Here is an 18,406-nt window from a genome sequence, read left to right as displayed (position 1 = left end):
TCCTGGACAGTGAAGGGGAGTCCTTTTAAAGTGGTTAAACTACCAACTTTTATAACAAGCCTATGACTAAGTCTCTCAAAGGTGGAGGAGGAGATCTATCTCACTTGCCTTTTGCACTAATGGTCTCTCAGGATCTCAGGCAGGGCAGAATAGGATCCCACTGAGATGTCTGGGTACCACTTACATAGCTGGGCAGTGAGATAGGCCTGGCTTCTAGGCTAGAGCATTTTCAGAGAGGGAGCTGTATTTTGCTCCATGGTTGTGCAACATTTAGCTCAATGGCAGCGATGATCACAGTTGGGTCTTTCAGGCATTATGCTAATACAAATAACAACAAGGAGGGTTGTGTCCTTCCAGGTACCTCATATGGTGCAGATCCAACCGAGGGAGTTTATGAGTGGGAGAAAGCAGGCGCTCAAAGACACGCACAAAAACAGGGCCGAGTCAGACAACTGGTTTAGTTCTATGATAAAATAAATATTTCAACTCCAATTTGCCAAGAACAGTGAAACTTTGTTCAAAAATCCATACATATAACAATACACGTTGAGTGGCACAACACTCTGTGATTAAGTCGCTGCAAGACATGCATGAAACAGCCCTGTATAGTACAAATATTCACACAATATAAAATGGTATAGGAATATATGTTGGCTTATAAGCTACTCATCCTGGCTACATCTACTCTGTAAGAACCCAGTGTGAATGGTCAGTTTTCACTGATTGGATTTAGCTGACAACTGAGTGCGTTTACGTGCATGCGTGTATGTGCTCTCTTGAGACCAGAAACCATAATCTGTGGCTACTGCCTCTTCCCTTTGGTAGCTGGGGATTCATTTCCATTAGTGGGTGGGCCACCACTGATTGCCTGACTCCAGCAACCAAGCACGCTAGTCAAAAGCTTCCATGGGAGACATTAGTATATATGATGCAGTAGGTAGCTAACTCAGTGTAATACATACCTTGGTACTGCTGCTGGATGCTCGACGGTCGCACTGGTCTGTAGGGAATAGGAGACAGTCCAGTGGAGGGCAACAAAAATGGTTAGAGGGCTGGGGACTTGACTTGTGAAAAGAGGCTGAGGGAACTGGGCTTATTTAGTCTGCAGAGGAGAAGACTGAGGAGGGATTTCATAGCAACCTTCAACTCCCTGAAGTGAGGTCCAAAGAGGATGGAGCTGGGCTGTTCTCGGTGGTGGCAGATGACCAAACAAAGAGCAATGGGCTCAAGTTGCAGCAAGAGAAATTTAGGTTGGCCATTAGGAAGAACTTGCTCACTGGGAAGGTGGTGAAGCACTGGAACAGGTTACCCAGAGATGTTGTGGTGTCTCCATCCTTGGAGGTTTTTAAGACCCAGCTAGACAAAGCCTTGGCTGGGATGATCTAGTTGGGGCTGGTCCTGCTTTGAGCAGGGGGTTGGACTACATGTGACCTCCTGAGGTCCCTTCCCACCCTCATTATCTATGATTCTATGAACCTAGGACTGATCCATCAACGCTAAATAAGTTTATTGCGTTTAGGAAAACAAAAAGGGCCAGTTTTTCCCAATCAGTACTATTTTAATACATTCTTAGCAAACTGCAAATAGCGTTTTGCTCCCATCTTAATGTTTTTCTCCGTGTGTTTAGAATAAGCTGAAATGAATGTAGCAATTTCTGGTTTAAAACCATCTGCTCTCCCCAGTGCCTTAACTTCAACTTCTTTGTTCACAAGACTCAAGACAAGCGTGTCTCAAACACTGAATACCCCAGCATATCGATTGTCCTTTTCTATAAATCCATCTGAGGACCATGTTTGCATAGGTCCCATAAAAATGGTGTATTTGGGCCCTTAGCTTGCATTGCGAAGAGACAGCATGGCTGATTAGAAAAAGACAATACACACACACACAAACCCCAGGCATTTTGGATCTGTTGAATTTTCCTCATCAGTTTAAACCCATGTTAAAAGTACTCTCAATTCCTTTTTGCCTTACCAGTGTCTTTTTAGCATCATCCTGCAAAGCAGGGTTTCTAATGTGGTTGCATTAACGAAACATCCAAATCCTATCTACGGTGGCTGAATTTAACACTGAGGATCCATACAATGTGCCTCAAAGGCTATTTGAATCTGCAGATCCTGATTCAAATTCTGACCCCCACCCCCACAAATCACAGCTCCCAACACCTCCGCTTGGGTCAGACTTTCACATCTTGGGGTGAATTTGGGACTGGTAGCACCCACTAAGCCACCTATTTTATTGGTTCTGCAAAAGTCTGGACCTGCTCAGTGTTTTCAGGGTGACATCCAAGAGAGTTTTGCATCATTTAAGACCATCACATGGGGATAAGGTGCAACATCCTTTATACAGAAGTGACTTTCACCCCATGTTATTATTCATACTTTCAGCTCTTCCATTGCCAAGCTCACACCATAAAAAGATGACAGCGCTCTCATTGCCGGTCTGGTGCCACTGTTCCCCGAACTTTGCCAGACCTATTGGCACTAGCGCCACACGTCTGACGTTTACAACTTGCTGTGGGGTGCCCAAGGGAATACTGGATATATGATGTGACCCAAAATACGTACAGATAATCTTACTAAAACATAAGAATAAGGGAAGCGGAGAGTTGGCTAGAACTGTTGTTGCTTTTCTGACTTACCCTAGTAGAAAAATATAACCCTGTAGCCAACACAAAATATTCAGCTTCATCAAGAGATTAAGGAACTACTTGAACACAAAGAAATGGTGTGGCTTCAGTCCTCTGGCTCCTGCAGTTACACTGAGCATCGCTTGAGCTTGGTATTAGATAAAGCAGTCGACGGGCCGCAGATCAGTTATCCAACAGGGGATGGGATTTTCACCTCCTCTCAGGCATGACATTAGTAGAGTTGGCTGGCAAAGTCCCAGTTCCTTCCTCCCAAACACACAGAATACATCCATTCTTTTATGTCTGCTTTGTCAGTTAATTTGCAAAGGAACTCAAGCCAAACCTGTCTATACCAGAGACATGCTGGATACGAGAGCTAGTGTGTTAGACAACCAGTTACAATGCAGCACTTCCAGACCTTGGTGTATTGTGCAGTGAGCTTTGAGCGAAGCACAGGCCATTTCAATAATATACAGTTACTTTTCTTTGCTAATAATGACTGAGGGATATTTTAGGCAGAACTGATCTGAACATGTAAAAGTGGCCACCTCTGAAAAGCAAGTTGTAGTGTCGGCAAAGGGAAAAAGGCTGCTTACTTTGCTGTGTTGCAAAGGATGGCTAACAAGAAGCAGTTGATGAGGGGCAAAGGAAAGGTTTCTTCACTCCAATATACGCTGTGAGGCTCCTGCATTCATCTTCATTCCCCTAACCCCGGGCAGCCTATCCAGGTTATGCACCCATGAACATCCCCATGAAATCGGATCCATTCTGAATGGAGACGGGAGCTCCTGCACTGTTATCCACAAAGATGGAGGTGTATTGTCCAGCCTGCACATGCAAAACAGAAGGAAAGAAAGGAATTGGAAATGGATGCCCAGTGTCAAAAGGAGGGTAAACTGCAGCAAGAGTCGGGCCAGGCTGAACAGGGGGATCCCTCCCCAGAGGGACCAGTCATGTAAGATGCTGCAGTTGCAGGAGATGGGATTTTTCACTGCAGTGTTGTGTCTTTGTCTTGAGAGGGGCTGGTGATGGAAGAAGGAGCATTGCTCAAAGGGTCAGAGCAGTCAAGCACTGATCAGAAGACATTCCCTACTCTGTCACTTTTAGGCATATGATTCCCTGTGCCTCAGTTTCCCTTCTGTGAGATGGAGATCATTAGTGATGCTTTCCCATCTCTTCAGTGTGCTGTCCAAGCGAGGATGATGTGTTCTCAATGCAAAACACTGAGTTGTTATTTTCATATCATCAAAGGAAGATGAATTTTGGTGGTTGAACTTGAAGACTAGGAGCCAGGAGATCTGATTTGTGTTCCCAGCCTTGACACAGACCCCTCCCCTACCCCTTTGTCACCTTAGGCAAGTCATTCAATCTCATGGGGCCTCAATGGTGCCTTCATGGCAATTTCCATGCCAAACCCTTACCTGTAGCTGCAGCAACCCATGCACGTAGACTGTGAAGATTTTGCTGTTACTTTCCAGGCCAGCAATAACCTCCAAAGACCTACACAGAAGGGAGAAAAAAACAGAACAGAAGCATTAAAGCAGCAAGTCACCAGATTGCTTTATAGCCTTCCCTTCTCACACAGCATTTCTGCTCTTGGGATGTCCCGGTGTCATCATAAACATGGCCATGTTGGATCAAGCTGGTGGCTCATCTAGTCCACCCAACTGATTTTGGCAGTGGTCAGTAGCAGATGCTTCAGAGGAAGCTGTACAAACCCCTGCGGTGACAGTTATGGGATACTCCATCCTTAGGGAAATCTACTCTCCAAAAAACTCCTAGAAAGCCAATAAGGTTTTACCAGAACATGCATAAAAAGCAAGAGCACAATGAAAGAGACCTGCATTTTCAGAGACCCTCAATTCCCACAGCTCCTGCTGACTTTAACTGGGTGCTCAACTCTTGTGAAAGCCAGGCCTCTGCTTTCAGTACATTTCCCTTGCAATTATAAATCACACTAATCCCAAATTTCAAAAGACGCCCCCAGAATATTCAGGCCTAGTAGTCAGTGTACAGTAGCCGCTCTCCAAAGAGCCAGCTCTATGTCTTTTTTTCAATCGCATTTCTGCACATCATGCCACAATTTGTTCGGAAGAAGTGTGTTGACCCTCAGACCTATTCTGAGAACCAAGAAAGGTCCGAAGAGCCAGCTCTACCAAAATTAAATGCAAACATAAAGATACCTAATTTTTAAAAGCAAATTCAATAATATAATACGGAAAAGATATAAATAACTAAACAGTACAAATGAGGCACATCAAGCAAATGATTAAAATGTATAAAATGTGCATTTATCCAAAGAAATAACAGCCTTGGTAGCATTTGAGAGGGTTTTAAATTAATTTCTCTAACACCTAAAGTTGAAAAAAAGCCTCTAATAGTCAGAGCCTCTAACTAGGGAAAAAAGGCCTTCTCACCTGAGTTTTAAAAGAGCATTTATCTTAGTGCACCTACACATGGGCTATTCAGAATGAACCATAGTTCTGGGATTAAACTGAGATTAACTCAGTCATTTTTTGTATATCGAGTCAGACAGTAGAATGTAAAAATCTAAGTACGTTAAAAAAATATATCTATACATATATCTCTATATATCTATCTCTCTCTATATATATCTCTATATATCTCTATATAGAGATATATATATTTAAATCTAGATACAGATATATAAAGGTATCTATATAGATCTAGACACGCAGGTGTATAGAGATACCTATATAAGCATTTCTAATAGGTGTTATTCTAATGAATATTCATATACCTATTTTTATTCCATGTCTGAGTTATATCTTATCTATAATTAGCCTTGTCTAGCATCAAACCACTAAATATACTCTAGGCACCTGGTAGCCTACTTTTTTTTTCATTCCATCTCCCTTGAATTTTCTAAAATGCTTCACATCTTGTGGCATCCTCCAACCCAACCCTATTCTTTGCCTCTTCTTCTCTTACCCAAATGTTGGTCAAGCAAATGCTCTACCGTTTTTATTCAGGGTCATTTGAAATGCACAGAAAACCGTTTTCAAGGGGCAGCTCACCCCTGGCACTCCACGCAGCCAGAACCTAACCGGGGGCTCTTGCAAGGTCCCCGTCTCCTCTCCTACCCTGCAGAGGCCACCCTCAGGGGCAAGGAGCCAAGACTGGTAGGATGTGAAGCAAGGGAGATGCTCTGTCTCTGCAAAAAAAAATGGAGCTGGCGGGGCAGCAACCATCAGATCAAGCCACTGGAACAGAGCTCCAAGCCAACAGCATGCTAAAGAGGAAGAAAGCTGCATAAAGGCCCAGGGCTTTTGTCTGACTGTGATCCTCCAAGATCTATCGTGTCAACAGGTACTACCTGTAGCCTCTTCCCTTGGGAAACCAACCCCACCCTACCTCTCTTCCATGGAAGGATTGTGAAGAAACACACAACAAGTGCAAACATGTAGAGTTTCCAGCCCCCTTGCATGGAAATAACTTGCGTGGGGGGACTATTTGGCCCATAGAGAACAAACCACTTGGCACCAAGAGTGAACTGAGAAGCCGAATACATGTGTCATATCCTGCCCAAAGCCCAGCCTGGGTGGGGACTTCCCATCATTAATCTCTCTTTCACCGTCTCCTTCCCTCTAAGTTTCCATCTCCCTCTCACTCCCAGCCTTAGCCGAAAGCCCCAAGGGCTTTTTCAGCTCCCTAAAACTAATGACTGCGCATATAGGCATCCCCAGCAAAAACCACCGGCTCCTATCACAGTGCAGCCGGTGCCAAAAGCACGCCTGTCCAGGCAGGCTCCCTGCCCCTCCGCCCTTCCTCCCACCATCCAAGGACCTGTAAGGTCCTCACCCACCATAAGAAAGCAAGAGCAATGTCTGTCAAAAGCAAGCATGGACTGTGCTGAGCCACTATGACTGTTGAACTCACAGGACACCCTAGTTAGCCCCATAAGACCATCAACAGCCAATATAGATGGGGCAGCCAATGTAGACACATTGGACAGCCAATGTAGACACGTTTCCTCATGACGACTGACCTAAAGGAGCTTAATTGAATCAAAGCTACTTCTTAGACTAGTTTTGACTGAACAAGGACATGGTGGAGCAGCAGCCATGGCTGCTCCATGATGCTAGAGGCCCTGGCCTCATGATGGCTCCAGCCCTGCAGAAAGGGTGCATGGGGCAGACCATTATACCACGCAGAGAATCCCGCCAGCCTCAGTGGATCTGCATGTGTGGGAGATGCTCTGTTTAAATGGACCCTTTGGCAGGATCAAGGCCTCTGACTGCACCTGTCTGGCTGAAGATAACTCCAGCAGACCCTAGGAGGCAGTTTCAGCACTACTGATAACCCATAGAGCAGCTCCTAGTCGGTGGGGAAAGAGTCAGTCCCTAGTCTGCTTTAGCTTAGATCTTAGCCCTGCGCTCATGAAAACAAGGAAGACAGGCTACAGCCGCAGCAAAAAACATGTGGGATTAGCAGCCATTTTTCAGTACTGTTGCTCCTAGCCTGGTGCAAGCTGTAGGGTGGGGAGACAGACGGACAGAACTTCCCATCTCATCTTTGGTTGAGATGAAATAACTTCCCTGATGAAAGGCAGGCGAGGTCCTTTGGGTAGATGTGATATCTTTTGTTAGACCAACTGCGTAGCTGGAAAAAAAAAGTTCCCAGCAAGCTTTCGGGTGCAGTCAGACCTAGGGAGTCTCTGCTGGTCCCTGATGAAAAGCACTTTGTTTTCCCTGAAGTGCCTTCATCAAAGCAGCGGGGAGTTCGGAGGATCTGATAAGGGAGGAAATCTCCCCCCACCCAGCTCTGTTTATTTTTACAAATGATTTCTCTTCTCTTCTCCTCTCCTAGAGCCATGAAGTGACAACCGGGCCCAAGTGCCTACAGCTCTAAAAATATTAGGCCTTTTAAATAAACATGTCCCAAGCCAAGGCATAATGGCATCATGGGCCTTACAAGTGAAAAATGTGCTTCTGAGGAACAAGAGCCCAACTTCAAAACAACCCAGAAAATAGTTTGCTGATAGTGAATCATAAGGAAGGAGAAACTGTGTGCATTTTTGATAAAGCCTCCCCCCCCAGGAAGGACTGCCAGAACAGCCCCTCTCATTCCTACTTAGGTAGTTACTTTCCGCAAACCTGAAATGTCCTTCCACAAAACCAGCTACAGGTTTAGCAGGATGAGGAAGTCAACGTAAGCCCTGTTCACACTGCAGAAGGGAACTCAGCTTTCCAGCTGCACTACTAATGAAGGAAATCAGGGGAACAAGATGGCCCTCGGCTGAAAATAAAAACAGCCCGTTTTCCTTGGCAAGCTACATGAATAGCCTATGATTTTCAAATCCCTCAGGTGATTTTGACAACTTCTGCCATTGACCCATGCTGGCTAAGGTCTTCACTAAAAATGACCAGCTTCTTCCACTGGGAACATTTTTCCATATCGCAAAAGTATGAGAGACGTGATGCATCTGGCAGGCTCTGCCACCCAGAGTCCCAGGGCCAACGATCTCCAACCCATTCCCAGGGAAATCAGGAGGGACAAGACTGTGAAGGTGACAGGGGTTTGGTGCAGGGCGGCAGAGATGTACGGCATGAAGGGAGCTTAGCCAGACGTTCGATTCGACCTGGTCCCACATGGCAAGGACCAGGAATGGAAGGCTACCAGCGAGGCTATCCTAAGACAGCAAAAAAGTCCACCTCTCCGGTTCCCCACAGCTAGTCTCATCAAGCTCTCGCTTCACCGGGCACCAACAGTATAGAAAGCAGTCAGCAAAACCAAGCGGGTGCCAGCTTTTTTGCCCAGCAAGTTTCTCCTGTTCCCCGCAGGTCAATGGGCACCTGGCCCTCCCCATCACCCTGGTTACTAATGGGTACTTTGGCACTGACTTGAGTCTTTTCCGCAGGCCAATGAAACATAAGAGCGAGACATGGTATTTATTGTGCAAGGTCTTATTTCGGCCCCTTTCCTCCAATAAAAGCCTCGCATTGAGGATGGTGGCGGCGAGGTCAATTCCTGCATTGCTGAGCGGGGAAAAGCGGCAGGTGGAGAGGCCAGCACGGCAGCGCGCTTGATGGCTTTCGTGGGCTGAGGTCACGCCTGTGAAGCTGGTTTATGGACGTATTTTTGGTGGTGTTCCTGTCTGGGCCTTGCTCCTGCTTGCTCTAGCCTGGCTGGCGCGCGGGGCAGGAGGGACAGCCCGTCTTCGCCCGGGAGCTCGCCGGCGAGGAGCTGGCTGCTATAGGCGAGCAGCACTGCCCTCTGCTGGGGGAAACGCCGGGCCTGCACGAGCGAGGAAAAGCTGACGAGGGCCGAGCTTGCCCCTCTAGACCCGAAGCGTTGGTCTACACTGCAGTCAAACAGGCAGGCTTAATCTGCCGAGCACGGGGAAGACCTGGCAGCGTGCACGCCAACCTGTGGAGGGCAGCGGGCACATACTTCGGTTGTTAGCTTGCACTGAAGTGTGAGTGCCCGACACTAGCAACCAGGATAACGAGATGGGGTGGACTTGCCTATGCTAGAGTCATGCCTGTGGGTGCAATGCAGGTATACCTCAAGGTCACTTGATCCTCTGCTGTCCCTTAGTTGCCAGAAGTGAGGCCTGCTCTAGTGTACAAGGCAAAGGTGCTCAATGCATCGTTCCTGCAATCCCTCCCACCCCACCTCCACTGTGTTTCTGCCTCAAGGGTCAGGCATCCTGTTTTCCACATTCTTAGAGGCCCAACGACTCTCGGTGAAACTCGGATCCCTCCGTGCCAAAGTCAGTTTACAATATGGGCTGCAGGCTCCTAAGCTGCTCAGACGCCTTTGGAAATTTTCCCTGCAGTCTTTTACTTTCATGGCTTTTCCTTCTCTCCCTGAGAAATAACATGGCTCCATGCCGTACCATGCAGAGGCCCCCTGAGCTAGCTGTGTATGAGCTAGTTCTCATACCAAAGACGACGTGGATGGCCTAATTATTCCAGCCCCAGTGCCATGCTAACATGCCTATACCACTTTCCCTGCTAGGACTGCTGCATTCAGAACAAACTTGACAACCACACAGCGCTGCCTTGATGCCTCTCCTGAATGCCCCAAACTCTTCTAAGAGGCAATGAACTCAATAACCTGTGCCTTGAACTCAAATGCTCACCAAGATTTATGGATGCCATCATAGAGTGGTGAGCAGCCTTTTCACAGATTTCATGGGCGCTAGGTGATGGGGGAAAAGAGCCTTATAGTTCTTGGCACATTTAGCACCAGGAGTCACAGATCATCCGTCTACACCTTACTTCACAGGCTATCAAGCCCAATGGCTGCATTCACAGGTGACTATTAATCCAAGGAAGTTCTCAAATCACCACTTCACACCCACAAGAAAAACTACAAGAAACAATATCCCAAGCAGCTAGAACATGCTATAACGTACCCCAGGCAATAGCCAAGGAGACCAAGGGCCCTTGCCCTGACACTACAAAGATGGGGAAGTAATCTTTTAAAACAGACACAGAAGAGAGGGGGCTGTGCCCCACACTACAGTCCATGCCATTCAGACCTAGAGTGATCGGTGTGATGCTAAGCAGAAAAGCAAGACCCTCCAGCCGGGAACCTCTGGGTTTCTAGTATGGGTAGGAGCATCAGCATACTTTAGACAGAAACTCCTAGACTATCATCCCAATCCCCTCGCCCAATCAGCTCAACGTTTTGGAGGGCAGTATCAACGAGATGCTAAGCTCCAGCCAGATGGGTTGCAGCTGAAATAACAAACACCAAGCTAACTTAATCCGCCCAATGCTGAATTAACATGTTGATATCTCTCTGCAGTGACATCTAAGGGGTGGGTTTGTGGGAGCCTCTCCTCAGGAAGATTGATAGGCCCCTGGGTCGGAAAGGTTGCCATAATGACAACTTGTACATCTCCAGGATTTAGCAGGGCTCTTAAGTTATTAAGCAGAGGAAGCAGTTGATGGGTGTGGGCTGTCTGAAGTCAGGGCAAGGGAGAAACTCCATTCACAGCTAATAAAACTTGTAAAAGCCACAACAGCTCCTGTATTTCTGAACCACATGCTTGTTCTTTCCTCCCAGAAGCAAAATGAAAGATTCAGTCTTTCCTTTCTGACACTTCAGTACTGCTCTCTCAACTCAGCCCCATCCACCAAGTTCGATTCTGGCCCCTGTGGGACCATGACTCTCTCTTGGTACAGATTATTTACTTACTACAACCAGGAGATAGCACCATTCATTCCCAAGCAGTCGGGGCTCACAGCAAGACTCACACAAAGCTCAAGGACCAGAGGTTTCTTTCTAAGCAAGGTCCTATTCCCTCCCCACCTCCTTGGGCAGAGAGTTCCTGGTTGACGTAGTTGAGTCCATAAGGTTTCCCAGACAAGCTCAAACCACTAGTCTTTCAAACTCACCAACCTGCCTCCAGGAGTGCCAAATGCCTGAAGACCTACAGTAGACATCTTCACTGCCGTCAATGCCACAGCTGTAGCAGAGTATCAGCATGCCTGAATGAGCTGGGTGCGGTGCTGCTGGCAGTGCCATGCATGGAGCATCGGCATGGAGCTCAGCACAGAGAAACACCCAAGTATTAATCCTGCCTGTGCTTCGCTCCAGACCCCCCGCACCCGAGCTAGCAGGGGTAAGTCAACGCTATACTGATAAATGGACATATCCAACTGTGCCACGCTGTGTATGGTGGAGGAAGGAGAAGAAGAATTCTTTCAGGCCAGCTGATCATATGAGACCTGAAAATTTTCAAGGGAGAAGCAACCATGACCATCACCCATCCGGCTTTCTACCTAACATGAGCTGCAGAATGCAACCAGGGGCTCCTGTGTCAAGCATATGACCTCTGTTTGCATTGCAGCGGATTAGATGCATGTCAAATTTACCCTTCAGCAGACAGTCAGTGCTCATAATGGAGCGTAAGTATAACATAGATCACCCTTGTGCTGACTAGCACTTAAATAGGTCACACTTAAGTGGTAGGTCTTCAAGTTCAAAAAACAAGATTTCAATTTACTGGTCTATTCAGGTCACTGAACTTCAACGGGACAAAAGTTTCGGAGCAACACAACCAGAAAAAAGATCTTTTTTGTGTAAGGAAAGGTACATTAGCGCAGCAATTATGGGACAGCAGAAAGGCTTCCTACAGCTGGTAAAATGGCTTCACTGGGGAAAAAGAAAACCAACTCGTTCATTGATCAGCTTTGAGAATACATTTCCCAAAAACAAGAAGGAAAGCCAACAAATGTGCTAACCAGAGTGTATTTTCATGCGATCTCTTAGGTAACTCACCCCAGAAGAGCACGGCTCTTGGACCTAATGACTGGTTCGAAGAAGATGATAAAAGCCTTCTATAGTTACCAGCTCGTGGCTCAACAGCTGAAAAGGTTTGAGTTCTTATTGCTGAAGGCTGGATGCACTCAGTGCTGCCTGACTGCATGTCACAGACCTCACCCTGCTAACAAAGGCTCTCCTTCAGCTCAAATGATAGGGCTTTCTGCATCTGGGGCAGAAATGACTCGGTGGCAGTGGATTTACTGAGCTCTTGCAAAAATGGCAACTCTGGTACTATAAAATTAACAGTAAGCCTGATGGGTTTACTCTGCCTCTCTGCAGCAGGGGTCCAGAGGCCTAGAGTTGTGTAGCCTTCCTGCCTAAGCGAGGCCGGTGAGCTGGTTTTCAAGCCTTGATAATGCACATCTTAGCCATAGTGAGCCAGCCACACGGTACTAAAGGCAGTATTTTCTATCCAGGGTCTCATCCAGTCAGGCAGTAAAGCTGCTGCTTTGCATAGGCAAGTGCCAAATATATTACAATGTCCACTTGCCAAATGGATCTGTGCAGAAGCACCCTGTTAAGTTTGCAGTCACGTCTTTTATTAGATTCGAGACAAACGTCCCTCCTGGCTTTTTTTCAAATAAGGGTCTGAAACGTTTCTCAGTGAGTTTCATGAAAGCAGCAACAGAGAACAAAGTCCGCATGGAAAGGAACAGGTTCGCCCATCAGGCAGCTCCACGTGGATGGATGTCCTCCCAGATCTCAAGAGGGACCAGGTGCTTTAGGACTAAGGGGAAGAGTAGTTTCCTTTGCTGGCTCAGCCCAAGGACTCGTGCAAAGGAAATCAATTATAACAGGCGTGGCTGAGCAGCTCAGGGAAGTGGATTCCTGTCGAGGAGGGTTTGAACTAAGGAGTTCTCTGAGGTCATCTCACATCATAATTAGAATAATAAAGCCCGATCCTATTAAAGTGAATGGCAAACTCCGATGGACTTAAATGAGGCCAGGATTTTGTTCAGAGCTTCCTAGCAGTCTCATTCATTAACTAGACAATTACAGCTCACAGCTCTGTGGTGAAGCAGAGAAATATTGTTATTCCCTCCCCGCCACACCATGCAAAGCAGGACCTCGAGCCGGGAGAGTTAAACGATTTGCCTAGATGCAAACCTAGGAAAAACCCAAGGATAAAATGCAGACCACACATAAAGAACATAACTATCGACTTTGGTGGGATGAAGCGGAGGAGTGGATCTGACTTCAGGAAGCCAAGCCCCAAGCCTCCTGCCGAACCTGCACTGTCAGAGCGCAGGTTAGCCTTGAACCCTAATGTCACGAAGGAGGGCCAGAAATAATAGTACGTTCACATCCCACTGCCTCTTATTGAATTCAAAAGCTGTTCGAGGGTCCACCATGTACAGAGGCGATGCAGGGCACTCCGCTAAGCGATAGAGCAAGCAGCTGCCCCATGGTAGCACTGCTGAGACTCACGTGTATCGGTGGCAGAGGGACTCGATGCAGATCAGCACACGGACGTTGTCTCTGGCTCGGAGCTGCACTTTACTCTTCAGCTCACTGTGGTCTTGGAAAAGAAGCAAACCATAAAAATAAACTCACGCTGAAGCACGACATACGATCAACCTGCCCCTCATGGCTCCGTCAGAGAAACACACTTCTGGGGTTTGATTGAAACAGGCCATGTCACGGAGGGCCAAGCGGGAGGAAAAGCACAAAGTGAATACGCCTGCGGGTTCTGAATCACCTTGCCTTTCAGCTCAATTTGCAGCTCTTTCTCCCCTTGTCTCCCCCCACTTTCCTCAATCATTCGCGGAGGGCACGTTTTCCCACACAGAAACGTGTTTGGGAAGGGAATTCAGGGCTCATAACCGAGATTTGTTGATGAAGACACAAAGTTCATGCTGTAGAAGAGAGGCCTCGTGCTGCTCAAATAGCAGATTTATGCTGCAGTTCTCAGAGAGCAGATCCCAAGCACTTCCAAGGCTGCAACATATTCCCGCCGATCGCCTGCCAACAAATTCCAGCTAACAAATGTGAGTCAACACTGTGATCTGTTTATGAACATTTTGCTTTCTGAAGTCAACCAAGAAATTTGTTCACTATGAATAATTCAGCCAGCCCTAACCCTGGCCCAAAAGCCGTTTCAAAGTCCAAGGCAGCAGTCCCTAATAGTAAAGTGTTAAGACAGAGAGCCATAAAGCAGCATCCCTTCATCAGAAGGTGCCATAGCAGAGAGCAACACTCACCAATGTGGACATTGGCTGAAAACTGGTAGATGCCAGACACAGGTGCTGTGAAGCGCCCCGTTGCCAGGTTTAATCCCGATCCCCGGAGGAAGGCTCCTTTGGCCAAAGGCTGTGGAGGAAAGAACAAAAGGCCTTGAACAAATCCCTTGGCAACCTGAACAACAGTATCTCTGCCCATCATGGACGAAACAAGTGAACGTGGATGAGCGAGTGTGTATAGGGAGGTAGGAAAGGTCTCTCCTACCTCCCGGGAAAAAACATCTCATGTGTGGGCTCTTTCTTTGAGTAGATTTAATGCCAATGAAAGGGAACAACTTCACAGCACTGGCCGATATTAGAGACAGAGCATGGCTCGGTGCTCTGCAGCTGCCCCATGCCCTAGTCTACCAATGCACCTTAGTCCTGACTACGGTAGCTCTTTGCTACCCTGGTCCAGCATCCCCCAGTGCTAGTGTATCTCAAGCCTTACCCCCAGCCCCCCTGGCTCTGCCCGTTCTGGGGAGCCTTTTGCTCTGATGCCTTGACTTGCAGCACCCCCACCACACAGTCTCCCAGTCCTGCATCTCCCTAGTCCTCCCAAAGTACTTCAGTCAGTACCAGCCGTGCCCTCGTGCTATTATTACAGTCCTGGCTCTCTGCTGTGCCAAGTTGCGTGTTGGCTTTGCGATGCAGACACAGTGGAGACTATGTTACGGGCCTCCACAGGTTTTCTGCCCACTCCGGGCTTCAGGATGACATGTGTGATTTCTCAACCCTGCACAGTCTTGCTGATCCTTGTATCTATATTTAGCTTCGCTGTCCTCGAAGCATGAATTCTCTTTGAAAACAGCAGGCAAAACTCGGGCAAAGTGACACGCGGCATCTCCCCACGCAAGGAAGCGGTCTCAAGTCAGACTCGCAGCAGATTATCTGACTTAGCCTAATATAAACTCGGCACGGTGTGTTTATTGTTAGCTTTGGCCTGCTCAGTACGGGTTTGGCTAGAGTTAGGGAAAAGCAGGAATAACTTCAATGTGCCAAAAGAGCTTGTTACTCAGAGAGAGAGTCTCTACCGTGAGGGCATTTTGTGCCATGCCAGTCTGTTGGGACAAACACAGCCATAAAATGCTCTTGCAGGGTTCACGCTGCACTGATTTAACACACTGGACAGCACTAGGGGATGTGTAGCTACACACACGCACACACATACAAATGCACACGTACACGCACACACATACACAACATCTGTTGCAAGGCCAGAATCATGATGCTGTCTCTGGCAATCCTGCCTTTTTGCTAAGCTCAGCTGCACCTGAAGCCACCTTTCCCTCTGATGTACACCACCTTTCCCTCTGATGTACACCACCTTTCCCTCTGATGTACACCACATTTCCATCTGATGATGCATGCAACACACAGCTTTGGAGTCCTGATAGAAATGAATAGTGTGGGGTGTGTGCCTGTATCTTTCCCTCAATAGGCCCACCTCCGACCCAGCGTCACGGGTATGCGTACACCATCTCCCCGGTGTCCTCAAGGAGGGAGGTTCCCCAAAGCGCCCCTGCTCCTTGCTCACATGCACCAAACCTGGAGACACGGCAGTTCGGGGATGCCTCCTGCGGCTGCTCTCCAGCATGTCAGAGACAGCAGGGTGCCCCTGGAGCAGCTTGACCACCACGTTTCTGGTTTTGCCACACCGGGGTGGGAGCAGGTGGACATGACAAGCAGGCTCAGAAGCCTCCCCCTCTGAGAACGGGGAGTGGATGCACCCACTCAGAGAGGCCACCGGCTGAGACAGGGACACCGGATCGCTGGATCCCCTCTTGCTATGAGAAGAAAGGAGACATCTGACAAAGGATTTTTGTCTTAAGGCCCTGAAGGAATCTAGAATGTCCTCCCATGCAAAAAAGCCTGGATGTGCCAACTTCCAAGACCAATTTCTTTGGCCTGGCCTTTTAGGAGGGATAAGGACTGCCGATCTCTGGGCATGCTGGTATTTGTCTGCAGGGGCAGGTGTCTGGTAGAAGGGCTGAGCTGACTGAAACATGCAGTTGACTTGGCAATTTTCAACCCTTGGCAGGGCACCCGCAGCCTGCAAGCAAGCTCCTCAGTGTGCTTCTACACTGCAAGGGAAAAAAAATGAGTAAAAATAAGCCTTGGCCTTCATCCAGAATGAGCCAGTTGTAATTCCTAGATCTCAAACGCACTTCACTCTATTATATATACACACACGCACACGTAGACACACAGACATATATATATATGACAGGCAGCTGTTAATATCCTATCTGTATACATTATATACAATAATTCAGGGGTGGCCTACCTGTTGTACATGTGTCACAAGTGACACGGGAGACCTCTGTGTGTGGCACACAGCAGAGCAGTAAAGGGACAGGCGGCAGAGCAGCAGATAGGGCAGAAAGCAGAGCAGGCAGGGGAAGGGGACCAGAGCAGCACTTGGGGAGGGTACGGGGCTAATTAGTGGCATGTCTCCAAACACAGGTTACCTCCCCACCTTCCTGCACACTCTACCCATTGATGGGGGTTGGGGATCTTTCACTGAAGGTTCAAGGTAGGGACGCCCAGAGCTGAGAGCTGACAAACTTATGCATTGATTTAGTTAAACTCTCATTGAATTAAATCAGTGGCATGTCTGCTAAAAAGGTTGGTCCCCATTGCAATAATGTATAAGAGGCACACGAACACACACACACACACAAACACGTTTGTAGCAGAGATGGCACTATACACCCATGCACCCACACACACACACAACCACGTGTGTGTGCGTGGGTGCATGGGTGTATAGTCCCACCCCTGCTACAAACTTTTGTCAGCTGTAGTCTACAAGATAAAGGTAGCAGGAGTAAAAAGAGAAGAAGAGCATCGTCTAACTTGATACCAATATAGCTGCCAGGCGTTGACTGTGTTATTCCTGATTTACACCTCTCTAAGGCACAAGAAAACCAGGCCCCACGTGCATAAGCAAAACAGTGCCTGGGAGTTCCTCCATTCCTGTCTCCTTGCAGCAATTAAATTAACAGCAGCAACTTAATTCCAAAACCACCGGCTGAATGTGGAAAGTAATTTCAGGCACCAGTAAATTATCGCTGGTAAAACATTCCTGTTTCTTCATGCCCTGTGTTATTCTTCTGTGAGTGGAAGTCAATAATGCAAAGTGTCAGCTCTGGGAAGGGAGAGGACTCACTGGGCACCGTACTCCAGTAACCCGGCAGCCACGAGAGCTCCCCGCTGGAGTCCCTGCCTGACCCTAGCCCCAGTCATTCCTCGGCTGCAGGGAAACTTCCCCAAGACACTGGCAACCTGCTCTCAGGCAATTTCCACAGGCATCCCCAAGGCAGGTAAATCCCCAGCAAACGCCCAGCCCTCCTTTGCTCTCCAAACACAGGTCACCTCCCCACCTGGTTGCACACTCTACCCGTTGGTGGGGGCTGGGGATCTTTCACTGAAGGTTTAAGGTAGGGACCCCCAAAGCTGAGAGCTGGCAAACTTATGCACTAATTTAGTTAAACTCTCATTGAATTAAATCAGTGAATACTTGCAATAAAAATCAAGAAGCCAGGCTGTGTGGCAGCCACTGCAATGAATAGGGAGCCCTCTGACCTCCTAGACAGTGTTAACATTCAGCTGCCAGATCTAGAAGTTTAGCTTGACCTCCAAACATCAGAGATACCAGGACTCTTCCTTGGAAAACTCCCAAGGTCTGCTCATCACAGGAAGCACCTGGGCTGCCTCTTAGCCCTGGTGGGTCTGGCATCGCTCCCATCGTGTTCCCTGGACATCAGTCAATCCAGAGATAAAAGCCAGAGTCTCACTGCGCTCTGGAGACAGTGGCCCATCGCAGCTTCCCTGTGCAAAGTCCATTACTCCAAGTGTCCAAGAGGCAAATGCTTGAGGCAGCAGCATGCTTGGACCATGGTGGACCAGGTCAGTGGGAGGGGGAGAAAAACTACCCACTTAATCTCAGATGCTGAAGACACTTGTGAACACAGCTAAAGTAACAGAGAAAAGACAGGGTGGGAGGTAGGGCAAGGGAATAACTAGCCCAGAAGGAGGGGATTTCACAGGGGAATGAAAGCCCTGCTACTCTTTGGATACATCCCAGGTCCGGATAGTGCAGATGCTGCACTCCAGTGCTTGACACTTTGGGACAGCAAAATCCTGACCCCGAACCCAGTGGAGCCAGTGGAAGTTGTTCCAATGATTTCGGTGAGCTTTGGACCGTGCCCCAAGTCAACGGAAAGGAGTTAGGCTGGTTCCCTCCCTGCTT

The 18,406-nt window shown here is 47.9% G+C and overlaps 1 protein-coding gene across 3 annotated transcripts in view; it reads right to left on the bottom strand.

Moving 5' to 3' along the window:
* Positions 1-1,492: 1,492 nt before the first annotated feature.
* The window catches only part of FAM132A (family with sequence similarity 132 member A), a 35,470-nt gene continuing 18,556 nt past the window's right edge, over positions 1,493-18,406 (bottom strand). For all 3 annotated transcript variants that reach the window (XM_019541588.1, XM_019541589.1, XM_019541590.1), the window contains 4 exons: positions 14,134-14,242; positions 13,361-13,451; positions 4,051-4,129; positions 1,493-3,457 (listed from right to left, as the gene is read on the bottom strand). In XM_019541588.1, coding sequence (XP_019397133.1) covers positions 3,359-3,457; positions 4,051-4,129; positions 13,361-13,451; positions 14,134-14,242 — 378 coding nt within the window. In that variant the 3' untranslated portion in view covers positions 1,493-3,358. The remainder of the gene's footprint in view (positions 3,458-4,050; positions 4,130-13,360; positions 13,452-14,133; positions 14,243-18,406) is intronic.

This window comes from Crocodylus porosus, unplaced genomic scaffold (assembly GCF_001723895.1).
Source record: "Crocodylus porosus isolate Cpor-Errol unplaced genomic scaffold, CroPor_comp1, whole genome shotgun sequence".
In the NCBI taxonomy this organism is placed as follows: domain Eukaryota; kingdom Metazoa; phylum Chordata; order Crocodylia; family Crocodylidae; genus Crocodylus; species Crocodylus porosus.
This window is presented reverse-complemented; position numbering and strand designations above follow the sequence as displayed.